We start from the raw sequence: 17,327 nt of genomic DNA on the forward strand, positions 1-17,327 counted from the left end.
ATGAAAAAGAGTTTAGAGGAGAATTGACAGAAAGAAACAAGAGTGAAAAGTTTGACAAAGGGGATTTAAGAGCAAAAAAAAAAGTGAAGAGTTTGACAAAAAAAAAAATAGAGTTTGACAAAGGGGATTTAAGAGTAAGAAAAAAAGTGAAGAGTTTGACAAAAAAAAATAGTTTGACAAAGGGGATTTAAGAGTAAGAAATAAAATGAAGAGTTTGACAAAAAAAAAATAGAGTTTGACAAAGGAGATTTAAGAGTGAAGAGTTTGACAGAAAAGGAGTAGAGTTTGACAAAGGAGATTTAAGAGTAAGAAAAAGAGAGTAAAAAGTTTGACAAAAAAAATATAGAGTTTGACAAAGGAGATTTAACAGTGAAAAGAGAGTAAAAAGTTTGACCAAAAAAAATATAGATATTTAACATTTAAAAGAGAGTAAAAAGTTTGACCAAAAAAAATATAGAGTTTGACAAAGGAGATTTAACAGTGAAAAGAGAGTAAAAAGTTTGACCAAAAAAAATATAGAGTTTGACAAAGGAGATTTAACAGTGAAAAGAGAGTAAAAAGTTTGACAAAAAAAATAAAGAGTTTGACAAAGGAGATTTAACAGTGAAAAAGAGAGTGAAGAGTTTGACCAAAAAAAATTTAGAGTTTGACAAAGGAGATTTAACAGTGAAAAAGAGTGAAGAGTTTGACCAAAAAAATTTAGAGTTTGACAAAGGAGATTTAACAGTGAAAAGAGAGTAAAAAGTTTGACCAAAAAAATCTAGAGTTTGACAAAGGAGATTTAACAGTGAAAAGAGAGTAAAAAGTTTGACCAAAAAAATCTAGAGTTTGACAAAGGAGATTTAACAGTGAAAAGAGAGTAAAAAGTTTGACCAAAAAAATATAGTTTGACAAAGGAGATTTAACAGTGAAAAGAGAGTAAAAAGTTTGACCAAAAATATATAGTTTGACAAAGGAGATTTAACAGTGAAAAGAGAGTAAAAAGTTTGACCAAAAAAATACAGAGTTTGACAAAGGAGATTTAACAGTGAAAAAGAGTGAAAGAGCTCGACCAAAAAAAAAAAAAAAAAAAAAAGATTATAGTTTGACAAAGGGGATTAAAGAGTAATATAAGAGAATGAAGAGTTTGACAAAGAGGAATTAAATGTGAAAAAAGACAAAAAAAAGTGAATTCACGGCCTGATGTAACTATTGTTTTAATCCTTTCCGCGATGCTCAACATGTAGGTAGTCAATTAGTAATATTTTTTTACATGTAATTATTATATAGGGTGACTGTGCATACCCTTAGCTTGCTTATCATCACTATTATTATTATTATTATCATTATTGTTGTTATTGTTTTGTATATGTATTGTTTCTTAGGTTACGAGTTCCTTTTTTGCTCACACACACACACACACACACACACACACACACACACACACACACACACACATGCTGAGGGAAGATTCTGTGTGATATATATTTTATTGCTCATTTTACTTAGTTTTTGGTAGATGATTAGCTCTCTATCCCTCACACACACACACACACACACACACACACACACACACGCACACACACACGTAAGAAGGGATAACCAAATGCCAACAAACGCACGCACAAACAAACTGTCATAGATATAATAGAAAGATAATCCAGTCAGGAAAATAAAGACAAATAGATGAAAAAAATATCTGAGAGAAAACGGGAAAAAAATCACGAAATAAAAAAAGATGAAAAAAATGACCATGTTTTCTTTTGTTTCATTTTTTAGGGAAGACAAATGTAAACTTTTTTTTTTATATATATCGAGAGAAAAGACTGACTCTTTCATCTCCTACTTTTATACTTTTAAAGACATTCAAATACCCCAATGTTTTCTTTATAATAGAAGACAAATGTACTTTTATATATAGAAGACAAATGTATTTTAGACTTTCATCGCAGACTTTCAAACTTTTAGACACATTCAAATACCCCAATGTTTTCTTTACATACAGAAGACAAATGTCCTTTTATATATACAGAAGACTTTTATATATGGAAGACAAATGTACTTTTTTAGGTAGAGAAGAAAAGATGATTTCTCTCAAACTATCAAACTTTTAAACACATTCAAATACCCCAATGTTTTCTTTATATACAGAAGACAAGTGTTCTTTTATATCTAGAAGACTTTTATATATGGAAGACAACTGTACTTTAGACTTTCATTTTATATCTAGAAGACTTTTATATATGGAAGACAACTGTACTTTAGACTTTCATTTTATATATAGAAGACTTTTATATATGGAAGACAACTGTACTTTAGACTTTCATCGCAGACTTTCATACTTTTAAACACATTCAAATACCCCAATGTTTTCTTTATATACAGAAGACAAGTGTTCTTTTATATCTAGAAGACTTTTATATATGGAAGACAACTGTACTTTAGACTTTCAGCGCAGACTTTCATACTTTTAAACACATTCAAGTACCCCAATGTTTTCTTTGTATACAGAAGACAAGTGTACTTTTATATATAGAAGACAAATGCGGCGGATAATGTAGTAGGGAGAATTAAGAGTGACGGGACAGAATCACAGTTTGCCAAAGGAGAATTACGACCAATATTTTATTATTTTTTTTTTTACAACAAAGGAGACGGCTCAAGGGCAACGAAAAGTGTAGAAAAAAAAGTCCGCTGCTCACCGCTCCCAACCTACATAACAACAAACTCTATCCTATGGCTCTGGGTACCAATGCAAGTGGCGCCATCTACCTTGACGCTGCTCAGATTAAGAGAAAACGATGCCTTGTAGGGCTGACTATTTGAATATTTATGCACCCTAACTGATTGGGCTAGGATGGTGTGTACAAAACTAGTGGATTTACCAAGAGAATTAATGCATTTTAGCTGGGTACCAATGCAAGTGGCGCCATCTACCTTGACGCTGCTCAGATTAAGAGAAAACGACACCTTGTAAGGCAAACAATTCTAATATTTACGCACCCTAACTGACTGAGCTAGGATGGTGTGTACAAAACTAGTGGATTTACCAAAAGAATTAATGCATTTCAACTCTGGGTACAGTTGCAAGTGGTGCCATCTATCTTTAGACTGCTCATATTAAGAGAAAATGACACCTTGTAGGGCAAACTATTCTAAAATCTACATGCCGTAACTGACTAACTGGGCTGGTGTGAACAAAAACAAGTGGATTTACCTAAAGAATTAATGCATTTTAGCTGTATGTCTGTGTGCTAGTGTTGTATATCAATGAATGAAGAAGGGAAAGAGAGTAAGAGAAGGTGAGGAAAAGCAGTGAGTGATACCTACGATGAGAAAGAGGACGAGTATGAGAAATATAGCGTCTGATAAATATGAAGATAATGGTGATGATGATGATTCTGATAATGATGGAATAATAACAATAGTACTAATGAGTCTGTATTATGTTATTTTACCTTTGACGTTAATGAGTTGCTGTGCGATTATATATATTTTTTTTCATCCATGTCTTGCGTTCGCTGATGTATGAGTTAAGAGAGAGAGAGAGAGAGAGAGAGAGAGAGAGAGAGAGAGAGAGAAATAAGAACCCTCCATAAGCCGTCTTGTTTAGAAATCTTAAAAAAAGTGAAAAACGTCCAAAGTTTATGACGAAATAAATAATAATAATAATAATGATGATAATAATAATAATAATGATAATAATAATAACTGATCTCTTCCCCTTTTTCCGCTTCACTCCTGAGATTATATAGAAGACATTAATGAGAGAGAGAGAGAGAGAGAGAGAGAGAGAGAGAGAGAGAGAGAGAGAGAGAGAGAGAGAGAGACCCCCAAAAAGGACATAGTAATCAAATACATATCAATAGGTCATACAATGAGAGAGAGAGAGAGAGAGAGAGAGAGAGAGAGAGTATGGAAAAAAAACTTCAAATATCCCAAAAAAGTGAATGTAAGCAAAAAATAGAATAAAAGATGCAAAAAAAGAGTGAACGAGAAAAATGTGGAAAGAATTACGGCAAAATAAAAAAAGAACTGACATATGAACAAACAAACATCAATAATAATAATAATAATAATAATAATAATAATATCTAACAGGGAGAGAGAGGTTAGGTTTTGAGGGCATTGCTGTGAGTTAAAAGATATGTATAACTAGCAAAATAATTAGGTGTGTGTGTGTGTGTGTGTGTGTGTGTATCGTATAGTAATAAACATATGTTGGAATATCTTTGTTTTCTTCAATATATCCTTCATTGGTGGTGGTGGTGGTGATGGTGGTGGTAGAGGAAAAGAAGAGAAGGGAAGGGAGGGAAGGAAGGAAAGGGAAGGAAGACAGAGAGGAGAAGGGAAGGGAAGGAAGAGAGGAGAAGGGAAGAAAAAAGGAAAGGGGAATATATAGGAAGGGAAAGGAAAGGAGAGAGAAAGAAGGGAAGGAAGAAAGAGGAGAAGGGAAGGGAAGGAAAAAAAGGAAAGGATAACATAGGAAGGGAAAGGGAAGAATAGAAAAAGAGGGGAAGGAAGAAAGAGAGGAGAAGGGAAGGAAAAAAGAAGAGGGGATGACGAGAAGGGAAAGTGAAACGGAGGAAGAGAAAAAAAAAGAAAGGGAGGAGGAGAAAGAAGGAAGACTAAGGAAGGGAAATGGAAGTGGAGGAAAAGAAAAAAAAGGAAATGGAGGGGAGGAGAAAGAAGAAAGGAAGAGGGGGAAAGGAGGTGGAGGAGGGAGGAGGAAGAGGAGGGAGGAAGACTGGGGAAAGGAAAGGGAAGGAAAGGAAAAAAGAAGGAAACAGAGGAGGGGAGGAGAGGGAAAAGGAGGAAGAAGAGGAGAAGAAGGAAAGGAGGAAGAGGAGGAGGAGAAGAAGAGGGAGAAAATGGGAAGAAGAGATAGAAAGCTTAATAATGTAAGGTCACCTATCACATCATCTGATTTAAAAGTGAGGTCAGTCAGATTCTAATAAGTGGTATTTTAGGTTCACGGTACAGAGGAAGGGTCAAACTACCACCAGGGTCAAAAAACTTTCCCTGGAAATGCCCCAAACTCCTAGGAAAGCCTTGTCAAATGTGTGTTTCTTAGCTTCATGGTACAGAGGAAGGGTCAAACTACCACCAGGGTCAAAAAACTTTCCCTGGAAATGCCCACAACTCCTAGGAAAGCTTTGTCAAATATGTGTTTCTTAGGGTCATGGTACAGAGGAAGGGTCACGCTATACCACCAGGGTAAAAAAACTATCCCTGGAAATGCCCACAACTCCTAGGAAAGCTTTGTCAAGTATCTGTTTCTTAGGGTCATGGTACAGAGGAAGGGTCACACTATACCACCAGGGTCAAAAAACTATCCCTGGAAATACCCACAACTCCTAGGAAAGCTTTGTCAAATGGTCACACTATACCACCAGGGTCAAAAAACTTTCCCCGGAAATGCCCACAACTCCTAAGAAACCTTAAGAATATTGACTTAAATTCCTTGAAACTACTACAGCCATTCACATTCCTGGAGGTAGACAGGAGGTAGACACAATGAAAGGTAAGGTGATAAGTGAGACAGGTGTGATATGGGTGGCTGTAAGAGCTTATACGAACTTCCCCAGGTGAGATATGAGGTAAGTAGTGAGTCAGATAATAATAATAGTAATAATAATAATAATAATAATAATAATAATAATAATAAGAAGAAGAAGAAGAAGAAGAAGAAGAAGAAAAACCCTTCCCTTCTTCACTCCAGTTATCCTTTCCTTCTTTCCTTTTATCCTCTCTCTCTCTCTCTCTCTCTCTCTCTCTCTCTCTCCTACACACACCTGGACTCGCCTGACAGTTCCCGTCCCCTGGGAGATAGGGAGGGATAGGGGGACAGAGGGGGAGGAAAAGCGACGCTGCCAGATTTCGTCTCCGTCGATTTTGAGTGTCCTGAGGGGCAATGGTGAAGATAGTACATAATGAAAGGTAAGGTGATAAATGAGACAGGTGTGATGTAGGTGGATGTTAGAGCTTGTACGAACTTCCCCAGGTGAGATATATCAGGTGAATGGTAGAAACAGGAACAGCTGCAATTAAGGGTGTCATGGGTAGAGAAAGAGTCGTGCCCTGGAACATTTTATGGTAATACTTTATATAAGTAGTCTGCCTCCCCCTCCGCCACTTCAGCTCCCCCTACCCCCCAAGACATGACTGGGGAACTGTGGGGAACCGGGGTTACTTTCGAGACTAGGGAATTTTCCTTAATTTAGGGATTTTTCTATTGAAATTTTGAAAGCACATTTTTCAGTGATTTTGGCTCCCCCCCCCCAAACCCTGGTTCCCCACAGTTCCCCATAAAGTATTACGTACCCATTTTATAATAGAATGCAACAGGTACAATAGACAGAGGCAGGAACTAGACAGACAACTAGAGCAATTGGGAGACAGGAGTGGGAAGACAGGAGAGGAGGACAGAGGCTTGAGAACTGTACTGGGACTGACTTCATGATGACAGAGCGCCAGTTCGACAGTCCAACACAGCCAATGTAAGTCTATATACACCAAGTCAAGTCATACGCAGGTTTGTGGGAGGAGACACGGCCGAGGCGTGGTTTATGCGTGACACTGCTTGGAGCCAAACTAGAGAATGTAGAAACAAGGATTTAGAGAAAACGAAGAAAGGCGGACTAATTTAAATCAGTCACTTCAACATGCCCTCCCTCACACCCCACACCGCCGTTTGTAGTCATTGGAATTACAGTCACGCAATAGCACAATAAAAAGACATATTTTTTCGTCAGTGGCTTGCCTGAACGCGCTGTGGAAGGCGAGAATGCACATCCAGAGTGCACGTACGGCCCCAACTTTATAGTCACCCCTGAACTGGCGGGTATTTTTTTTTGGCTCCAAGTGACGTCATCCCGCTGCTCCGCCCCAAAACCGCCTCCTGCGCGTACCGGTCGCAGTTTTGAAGCAGAGTGACTTGACTTGGTATATATAGACTTAGATTGTAAGCGCCCAAACCAAACTGTATATATTCTCCACAATGATCCATTATTTCTACTCAATACCAGATAGTAGAGAGATTTCCTGTGTGGTTTCCTAAAATTTCCTCCTTTTTATATCAACGCCAAACACTAGACAAGGAATTTTCGTGGTATTTCGTGTCATGGTTGGGGGAGCTTACGAACTTAATTGCTGTAGACTGAAAAATAAAAAGACAGCTAATTGACATAGAAGAGAGGAAGAAAGAAGGAAAGAGACCGTTCAAAAGCAGGACAACAGGTCTAAAGAAGAAGAAGGAAAGCAAGAAGGTGAAGCAGAAGAAGAAAGGGAGGAAAAAGGAGACTGAAAAATAAAAAGACAGCTAATTGACATAGAAGAGAGGAAGAAAGGAGAGAAACCGTTCAGAAGCAGAGGTCTAAAGAAGAAGGAAAGCAAGAAGCAACTAAACGATGCAGCAGCAGAAGAAAGGGAGGAAAAAGGAGGCTGAAAAATAAAGACAGCTAAAACAATTGACATAGAAGACAGGAAGAAAGAAGGAGAGAGACCGTTCAAAAGCAGAGGTCTAAAGAAGAAGGAAAGCAAGAAGCAACTAAACGGTGAAGCAGCAGAAGAAAGGGAGGAAAAAGGAGGCTGAAAAATAAAGACAGCTAAAACAATTGACATAGAAGAGAGGAAGAAGGAAGGAGAGAAACCGTTCAAAAGCAGAGGTCTAAAGAAGAAGGAAAGCAAGAAGGTGAAGCAGAAGAAGAAAGGGAGGAAAAAGGAGACTGAAAAATAAAAAGACAGCTAATTGACATAGAAGAGAGGAAGAAAGGAGAGAGACCGTTCAAAAGCAGGACAACAGGTCTAAAGAAGAAGAAGGAAAGCAAGAAGGTGAAGCAGAAGAAGAAAGGGAGGAAAAAGGAGACTGAAAAATAAAAAGACAGCTAATTGACATAGAAGAGAGGAAGAAAGAAGGAGAGAGACCGTTCAAAAGCAGGACAACAGGTCTAAAGAAGAAGAAGAAGGGCAAGAGGGGAGGAAGAGTGTGTGAGGAGGAAGAGTGTGTGTGTGTGTGTGAGCTGCTCAACCTGAAGGATTGCCGCCACCTGCAGGCTGGACGTGGTGAGCACCTTGGTTGTGGGCGGGGTGTGGTCGTGACGGGGTGTGGCTGTGGGCGGGGTGTGGTCGTGACGGGGTGTGGCTGTGGGCGGGGTGTGACGGGGGCGAGAGGTGTGGCTCCAGCAGCCCCGCGTGTACACAGGAGCCCTGCAGCACACCCTTGACCTTGGCTACAGAGGGTGTGGCTGTGGCTGTGTGGTTGTGGGCGGGGTGTGGCTGTGACAGTGTGGTTGTGGCGGGGTGTGACGGGGGCGAGAGGTGTGGCTCCAGCAGCCCCGCGTGTACACAGGAGCCCTGCAGCACACCCTTGATCTTGGCTACAGAGGGTGTGGCTGTGACAGTGTGGTTGTGGCGGGGTGTGACGGGGGCGAGAGGTGTGGCTCCAGCAGCCCCGCGTGTACACAGGAGCCCTGCAGCACACCCTTGACCTTGGCTACAGAGGGTGTGGCTGTGTGGTTGTGGGCGGGGTGTGGCTGTGGCGGGGTGTGGCACGAGGGGCAAGAGGTGTGGCTCCAGCAGCCCCGCGTGTACACAGGAGCCCTGCAGCACACCCTTGACCTTGGGTACAGAGGGTGTGGCTGTGGCTGTGGGTGGGGTGTGGCTGTGACAGTGTGGTCGTGGCGGGGTGTGGCACGAGGGGCGAGAGGTGTGGCTCCAGCAGCCCCGCGTGTACACAGGAGCCCTGCAGCACACCCTTGACCTTGGCTGTGGCTGTGACAGTGTGGTCGTGGCGGGGATGGCTGTGGCGGGGTGTGGCACGAGGGGCGAGAGGTGTGGCTCCAGCAGCCCCGCGTGTACACAGGAGCCCTGCAGCACACCCTTGACCTTCAGTACAAGTTGGCGCTCCTGGTGCACCTCCCAGCCGTTAGTTTCCTTTACTAAAGTGGTAATAATGTGCCCGGGCAGCAGTGTGGCTTGCCCGCGGGGTGTGGCGTCCCTGCGCGGCGCCCAGCCACGGCAACGGCGGGGTGTGAAGGTTGCCACACGTATGTATCAACAATAGATCTGACAGATACAGCCAAATGAAATCAAACCAAGCCTGCCTTGACCTAAAGTAACCTAACCTGATGTACCTGACCTAGCCTGCCTATGGGCCTAGCCGCCTGCAGCCACGCTGGTTCCCACACACTTCATGGCGATCTTCACAGATGTTTTGATTCACCAAGCCTGCCTTGACCTGATGTACCTGACCTAGGCTACCTATGGGCCCAGCCGCCCACAGCCACGCTGGTTCCCACACACTTCATGGCGATCTTCACAGATGTTTTGATTCACGCCCTGCACACTGTTAAACAGGGTCAGAATTTGAAAGGCCAGTTAATGGTCTATTTTCCCTCAGTCTATTTGGTGTAGTTTTCACAATATTTTGGTTGAAAAGAAGTAACTGTGATATACTTTGCAATTTGCAGATGCCTTTGTTACCATACCTGATGGTTTATAAGACACTTTTTTTTCCAAGAAAATATCCCAGAAAATCACCCTGCGTCTCATAAGGTCAAGGTTCAGCTTTGGGTTACTGGCTAGTGAAGTTTTGGTGCTGTGGTGGCACTTAAATAAAACCGCAAACCTCTCTGCAAATGTAAACGAGATGACGATCGCTTCTACACCAACAATGGCAGCTCTTTTGTATTTAGCAATGTATAACAGTAGTACTTACCGCTACTTCATATAAAATTACACCAGTCATAAAGAAAATAAAATGAAGTCACTTAACTATGCTTGTACTTGAACAAACTAGTGGACGGTTGTGCATCAAACCTGACGACACGCGCAAGACACTTTCTTTTGTTATAAAAGTGTATAAAATATTTCAACTAAAAATACGACAGAATAAAAATAATTTATATTTACACTTTCAAATGTTTTAAAAATAGGGTCATTCCATCGTGAGGAACGGTACATTTGGAGACAAGTTATTGAACTACTCAGAGTCATATTATTAAAAGTGTGGCAGATATATGAATGGCTATTGCATGATATATAACCAATACTTCAGTCTACCTCATGCCACAAGCAGTTTGTTTGTTTTAATTCAGATGTTATAGATATTTTCAAAGGCTGCGTGAGTAATGTTACCGCGATGCTACTTCCTCTCCAACTTTGCCTGCGTAGTTTCATTAACTCTATGATTTTACTGGTTCAGTTAAGGAGTGCTTCATATCAGTAATATATAAATAGATAAGCAACCTACTATAGCCAGCAAATTTGGTTATTCCTAATAATTATTGTGCTGCTAATGGAAGTGTGACCGTCATGCACGCTACCGGAAAAGTGAGATGCGATACCTGTGCGATTTTATGTAAACAAAATACGCTCGGCCCTCGATATAACGAACTAAAAGGGGGGAAGGGTGGTCCGTTGCTTGAAAATACTTACATAGGATAAATACCAGTGTACTATAAAATTACTGTTAAAAAAAAAGTAAAATGATACCAACAAACCTAATAATACACGTAGGTATATAGTTCTTCTTCATTTGACATGTTCTGCGTTGGTGCCATAAGACAGTCACAGCCTAACTAGCCCCATAGAAGAAGCCATATCCACCTTCGCCTCTGCTCCGGCGACACATGTTGTTTTGTTGGCCTTCCAGTGATCAAGGGTTGACAGTGGGGCCTTGCGGGGGGGGCATATTGTTTACACGTATGGGTAAAATTCTACAAGTGTGCTAGTCTTGCATGGGCACAAAACTTTTTTTTTCAGTTTTCAGTGTGCTATGAATAATGTGATAATTGTTTCTATCACAAATCTTTAAATGACTGACTTGTGATGTGATGGCGTCGGAGGTATTGCCTTTAAAACAGCACCTGCCGTTGTCTATTCGTCTTGGTCTTGCAATTCTTCTAATTTTTTCTCTCTTGCCTTCCACCTCTGATGTAGTATATCTTTTTTTCTCCTTACTTCAGTCTTACCTCTTCGAATATAAATTTTCCAATTACTTCCTCTTCTGCTTCTTGGTACGGCTGTGTCACCCGCCGCCAGCCGCCTCCGCAGCCGCAAAACAACTCACATAGAGAGGTTCAACATGCATACTGTCTTTTCTTTTCACTCACCGCTCACACTCGGAAGTGGACACACCAATTGAACAAAACCAGGTAAATTAATGTTTTTCCTGCTGTGTATTCCCCCCGTACACATGCGTGGTGGACAGCAGCGTGACTTGTTTTTGCAAGGAGGTATTTCTTGCAACACAGACCCCCTAATTGGACCACACACGCCACCGCCATGTCCCGCCCCGCACTTCGTATTTCCGCCGCCCCAAACCGCCTGCCAAATAAATTTAACCAAACCTATCAGGAGGGGGGCATCCTCCTCCTTGACATCCTTAAGGGTGGCGATGCAAGCAGTTTTGATGAAAAATATCACTTTGTGTGATATTAATGTTATTTTAGGGTTTTGACGTTTCTAAAGCCGGTGTCACACTGAACAAACCGACCCGACAACGGACAGAATGTCCGTTGTCGGGTATGTAATACATATATTTTAGATCAATTCTGAGATTCACACTAAAGGTTGACGTTTTTGTGTAAAATATTGGGGTTAATAATGATCTGAATACATAGGAAACTTTCAAAATGGCCTGATGGAAGGGAAGGCAACGAATGTCGGGCCAAAAATCTTCACCTGACACTCCTAGTTTAAACCCATTTATAATATATATATATATATATATATATATATATATATATATATATATATATATATATATATATATATATATATATATATATATATATATATATATATATATATATATATATATATATATATATATATATATATATATATATTTTTCTTCTTTCATATGTCTGCCCAAATTTTGGGTGTGCATCTTATAAGCTGTCAAATACGGTATTTATTTTTAAGCATATTTTTGTAAAGATGTGATCTTTGTGTCCCAACAGCCCCGCTGGTGCTGTGTAGAAGTGAGGGTCTGAGGCGGTGCTGTGCTCAGCGCTCCCTGTGTCCTCACTGCCGCTGCCATCTGTTGCAGTGGAGGCTGCAAGCCAGGGCAGCAGCCTGAGTGCCCGGGACCAGCAGGAGCAGACTGTCTCTGGTGTGAGGGTCAGGGGGGATCAGGAGAGCCACCACCTCCACCACCACCTTGCTGCTGGCATCTCCAGCCATAAAGGAAAGGGAAAGTTTGAGTGCAAGAAGACTTGAGACAGAGCAGGTCCACTAGACACAGCCTTGCACACACTGGTGAAGGAAACCATGAGTGCCAAGAGTGTGGGAAAAGACTCCCTGGGAAGGGTGACCTCACCAAGCACACCCACACACTCTGGAGGAAGACCTCATGAATGCCATGAGTGTGGCAAAAAGTTCAGTAGGAAGAGTGACCTCAACAGACACACCCTTACTCACACTAGTGAAAAACTTCATGAATGCCATGAGTGTGGCAACAAGTTCAGTACGAAGAGTTACCTCAAGAAACACACCCTTACACACACTGGTGAAAGACTTCATGAATGCCATGAGTGTGGCAACAAGTTCAGTATGAAGAGTTACCTCAAGAAACACACCCTTACACACACTGGTGAAAGACTTCATGAATGTCATGAGTGTGGCAACAAGTTCAGTACGAAGAGTTACCTCAACAGACACACCCTTACACACACTAGTGAAAAACTTCATGAATGTCATGAGTGTGGCAACAAGTTCAGTACGAAGAGTTACCTCAACAGACACACCCTTACACACACTGGTGAAAGGCTTCATGAATGCCAAGAGTGTGGCAAAAAGTTCACTCAGAAGATTAACCTCGAGACACACACCCTTACACACACTGGTGAAAGACCTCATGAATGCCATGAGTGTGGCAAAAAGTTCACTAAGAAGAGTTCCCTCAACACACACACCCTTACACACACTGGGGAAAGACCTTATGAATGCCGTGAGTGTGGTAAAAAGTTCAGTAAGAAGAATACCCTCAACACACACACCCTTACACACACTGGTGAAAGACCTCATGAATGCCATGAGTGTGGCAAAAAGTTCAGTAAGAAGAATCACCTCAACACACACTCCCTTACACACACTGGTGAAAGACCTCATGAATGCAAAGAGTGTGGCAAAAAGTTCACTCTGAAGAGTACCCTCAACACACACACCCTTATGCACACTGGTGAAAGACCTTATGAATGCCATGAGTGTGGCAGAAAGTTCAGTACAAAGAGTGACCTTAACAAACACACCCTTACACACACTGGTGAAAGACCTCATGAATGCCATGAGTGTTGCAGAAAGTTCAGTACAAAGAGTGACCTCAACAGACATATCCTTACACACACTGGTGAAAGACCTCATGAATGCCATGAGTGTGGCAGAAAGTTCAGTACAAAGAGTGACCTCAACAGACACACCCTTACACACACTGGTGAAAGACCTCATGAATGCCATGAGTGTGGCAGAAAGTTCAGGTACAAGAGTGACCTCAACACACACACCCTTACACACGGGGAACATTCGGCGGACTTTTCTGGCTTCGAGGAAAATAACAGTGAGCTGCAGAATAGATTATTGCAGAGAAGAGTGAAAGGGTTGCAGAGTGATTTTGAGGTGGTGATGAAGATGGTGAGTGAATTGAGAAGGGAGAGAGAGGAGGACAAGAGAAAGATAAGTGATTTAGAAGCGAGGGAGGTGGAGCTCAGGGATCAGCTGACGAAGTGCACTGCGGGGGTGGAGGTAAGCGTGGATTCGGTGGAAAAGTTGAATAAAGAGCAGAATAAGTGGGAGGAGAAGCGAAATGATGCAAAAGTGGAAGTGCAGCAAAGAGTTAAGAAGTTGAAACAGAAAGCTGACGGTGATAGAGATGATGCAGAGGGGGAGTGTGCAGAGCTTTAAGGAGATTGTGGAGGAGCAGCTGGAAGAGAGGATGTCTGAGAAGGTGATCAAAGAAAATGAGGCACTGGTAAGAGGCACAGTCATTCTGTTGGACGACCCCGAGTACACAGCTGTGAGGGAGGACAACCTGAGAGATGCAGCGAGATGGTCGTGCAAAGGGTACAAGAAGAGAGAGGTGACCTGGTGAAAGAGTTGCCCGCCGTGACCGTTAGCTGTCTAGTTTTCAACATCCTTTTTAAAAGTCACGAGAGGCCCAGCCCCTTACCCCTCTCTTATCCAGAGTCCACGGTCACCACGTGGTCTTTCCCGCCCAGAGTTTACGCGGCAAGCCTTCTGCCCCATTTCCCCCCCCCCCCCCCTCTCACCGCCAGACACACCGCCTCACAGCGATTGGCGCCAAATTCCAGGAGTCGCGTCTGCCCCAAGTGCCCTAGCTTGGTCTCCCTATACCCCCACCCCGACCGCGCACGCGTTCGATTAAATTCTTATCACCCATCCCTTGTGAGAAATTACCCTAGCTTGGTCTCCCTATACCCCTACCCCGACCGCGCACGCGTTCGATTAAATTCTTATCACCCATCCCTTGTGAGAAATTACCTAGCTTGGTCTCCCTATACCCGACCGCGCACGCATTCGATTAAATTCTTATCACCCATCCCTTGTGAGAAATTACCCTAGCTTGGTCTCCTATACCCTACCCCGACCGCACGCGTTCGATTAAATTCTTATCACCCATCCCTTGTGAGAAATTACCCTAGCTTGGCCTCCCTATACTCTACCCCGACCGCGCACGCGTTCGATTAAATTCTTATCACCCATCCCTTGTGAGAAATTACCCTAGCTTGGTCTCCCTATACCCCTACCCCGACCGCGCACGCGTTCGATTAAATTCTTATCACCCATCCCTTGTGAGAAATTACCCTAGCTTGGTCTCCCTATACCCCTACCCCGACCGCGCACGCGTTCGATTAAATTCTTATCACCCATCCCTTGTGAGAAATTACCCTAGCTTGGCCTCCCTATACCCCTACCCCGACCGCGCACGCGTTCGATTAAATTCTTATCACCCATCCCTTGTGAGAAATTACCCTAGCTTGGTCTCCCTATACCCCCACCCCGACCGCGCACGCGTTCGATTAAATTCTTATCACCCATCCCTTGTGAGAAATTACCCTCCAATAAGAATTAACCTCCGTAGATTTTTGCCACGCTAGTCTTGTTGTCAGCACCGGCCTGAATCAGTGTCAGACGTCAGTGGACGTTGTACGGTTCCTTCCCTCGGGGTAATACAGGGAATCCCTTTATCCCTCTCTTCTCTCCCTGTCCCCGGTATAAAAGAGAGCGCAGAGCGATGAAGTGGCCCACAAGCCACCCTCATTTCAACCTACAGGTAAGCAGCCTTCCGTTGCCCAGTGATTTAACGCCCTCCCACACCCATCCCAGTGAAGCATTCCTCCCCTTCTCCCCAGTGCATCATCCCCCCCCCCGGCTTACCATACTGATCAACATCTTAGGGGCGAGTAATTACCCTTTTGCCCACAAGCCGCCCTCGATCATTTCAACCTGCTGGTGACGACCCGGCGACACAATCGTCTCGTCCACACACACACGCACACACACACACACCCTCCTACCCCAATTAATGTTCAACATGTAATCGTTCTCTCGTAGCCCTTGTGAGCGAACCATAGGTCCTCCAAGGTCATGTCGTGTAGATTGTAAGTTCTAGGCCAATCTACTATACATTTCGGCGGCGGACAAACGCTGTTTTTCGCAAATATCTCCTAAACGAATCGTTGGATCAGTATGATATTTCAGCACACTACCTTTAACACCCGGACCTAATTTGTGGCTGACATACCATATTGCAATGTGTGTTATGTTAGGAGTTTACTGACTGATATTAAGCCTAATCCAGTCATCATATCAAAGGTGTTATACAGAATCGGACGAGTGTGGGGTGCTCGTCTAACCCCTCCACCAACGCCCCGAACAACCCCCAGACCACTCCTTCCCTACCCCAATATTGCAGTATCCCCCTCCTCGTTTCCCTCTTCACCCCCCTACTCACACCATCCCCCTTCCCCAGCCCGAGGCTATGACTTGCAGAGGCAGGGTATAACTCATTGACTGCCGAGGCGCACCCAGGTGTTGTACAGTAATTATCAATGTGAAATACGTCTTGCCTCCATGGAATTGTACCATGCTCTTAGTTAATAATCATATATATACATATACACCTACATAACATTCTAATATATAATACAGTGATGGGGGAAATAGGGAGGGACACAAGAGTGATGAGGGAGGCGAGGAGCTAGAAGGAGAAGAGGAGGGATAATGAGAGCGAGAAGGGGAGAAGTAGTTGTGGTCAGGAATAGTTTGGGAGGGTGTTCGGGGGGCACACTTTCCTTCGAATGCGTCAACATGACTCGTCGGGTTTGTGTTATTTTTCACGAGTAAACTCCTCCCATAACACATATAGTAATGTGGTATGTTAGCCATAAATTAGGTCCGGACGATAATTGTAGTGTGCTGAAATATCATACTGATCCAACGATTCGTTTAGGAGATATTTGCGAAAAACAGCGTTTGTCCGCCGCTGAAATGTATAGTAGGCTATTAACATGCAGTGTTTCTCTCGTATCCCCTTGTGAGCGGACCGTTGGCCCTCTGAGGTTATGCCGTATAGATTGTAAACTCCTCTAGGCCATCTTAGGCTATCCAATAAAGTATGTATATACATAACTGTCTTTGTAAAACATAACAACAGTAAATTCCCTTGTAATTATGTTATTCTCGTTTGCACTGACACCTTCTTAGTCCTAAGGTTATGGGTTCATTGGCCGGATGACACTGGGAAACCTGTCTCACGTCCTAGTTCCTCCCACAAATGTCCACGCCCTCTCAGGAGTTTCTTTCAATTCCTCACTAGACGTAATTGAGTGTTGGTTATTTTCAGTTTAGTGCATTTCATTCTTTTTTCTCCCTGTCGAGCTGTTGTTTGATCCACGCATCTTTGGGGTGGTGGCAGCCTACCAGTCACACGCAGTTATGCGGGAGTAAAAGTCAAAGCCATCACAGGGCCAGTGGTCCTTGCAGGGGGCAGCTGGGGAAGTGTTTTGAGAAATATTTGACGCCTTGAAAACATTGGGGGCTGTAGCCCCCCCCCCAAATTACGGCCCTGCCCGGATCTGCAGAATGTTCCATCTGGAAAATATGAAAGGACGCTAAAACCAATTAAGACTTGAAATGAGTAAGAGGCGAATATTAATACATGCATGAGGAAGGTGAGGCAGAAAAGACAGGAGTGTTGGCAAAGAAATGTGAAGAGGCAGCCACGGACATGTGGGGCAGTGGCGCGGCGGGGCGAGAGTGCCAGTGGGTCCTGGGAAACATCATAATAGAGGGAGTGGAGAAGTACACATACTTGGGGTTGGAAG

The 17,327-nt window shown here is 43.0% G+C and overlaps 1 protein-coding gene and 1 long non-coding RNA gene across 3 annotated transcripts; one reads left to right on the plus strand and one right to left on the minus strand.

Annotated features, from left to right (window-relative positions):
- Positions 1–1,391: 1,391 nt before the first annotated feature.
- On the minus strand, positions 1,392–5,316 carry LOC126989330 (uncharacterized). Its single transcript, XR_007743199.1, has 2 exons — positions 3,117–5,316; positions 1,392–2,949 (listed from the first exon to the last, which is right to left on the minus strand). It is a non-coding gene; the product is annotated as an uncharacterized LOC126989330 (long non-coding RNA).
- Positions 5,317–7,692: 2,376 nt separating this feature from the next.
- Positions 7,693–14,458, plus strand: LOC126989333 (zinc finger protein OZF-like). 2 transcript variants are annotated; one of them, XM_050847961.1, is made up of 2 exons: positions 7,693–8,043; positions 11,946–14,458. In XM_050847961.1, exon 2 carries the CDS (start codon positions 12,256–12,258, stop codon positions 13,882–13,884), a length of 1,629 nt encoding a protein of 542 aa, XP_050703918.1. In that variant the 5' UTR covers positions 7,693–8,043; positions 11,946–12,255; the 3' UTR covers positions 13,885–14,458. The 2 variants fall into 2 exon arrangements, with proteins under 2 accessions (XP_050703918.1, XP_050703919.1); XM_050847962.1 differs by lacking the exon at positions 7,693–8,043 and adding an exon at positions 9,294–11,135.
- The last annotated feature ends 2,869 nt before the right edge of the window (positions 14,459–17,327 follow it).

The sequence above is a fragment of the Eriocheir sinensis genome, unplaced genomic scaffold (assembly GCF_024679095.1).
Source record: "Eriocheir sinensis breed Jianghai 21 unplaced genomic scaffold, ASM2467909v1 Scaffold113, whole genome shotgun sequence".
NCBI lineage: Eukaryota > Metazoa > Arthropoda > Malacostraca > Decapoda > Varunidae > Eriocheir > Eriocheir sinensis.

Excerpts from the sequence above, each read along its gene's own strand:
- LOC126989333 (XM_050847961.1), top strand. The coding sequence starts at position 12,256 with ATGAGTGCCAAGAGTGTGGGAAAAGACTCCCTGGGAAGGGTGACCTCA.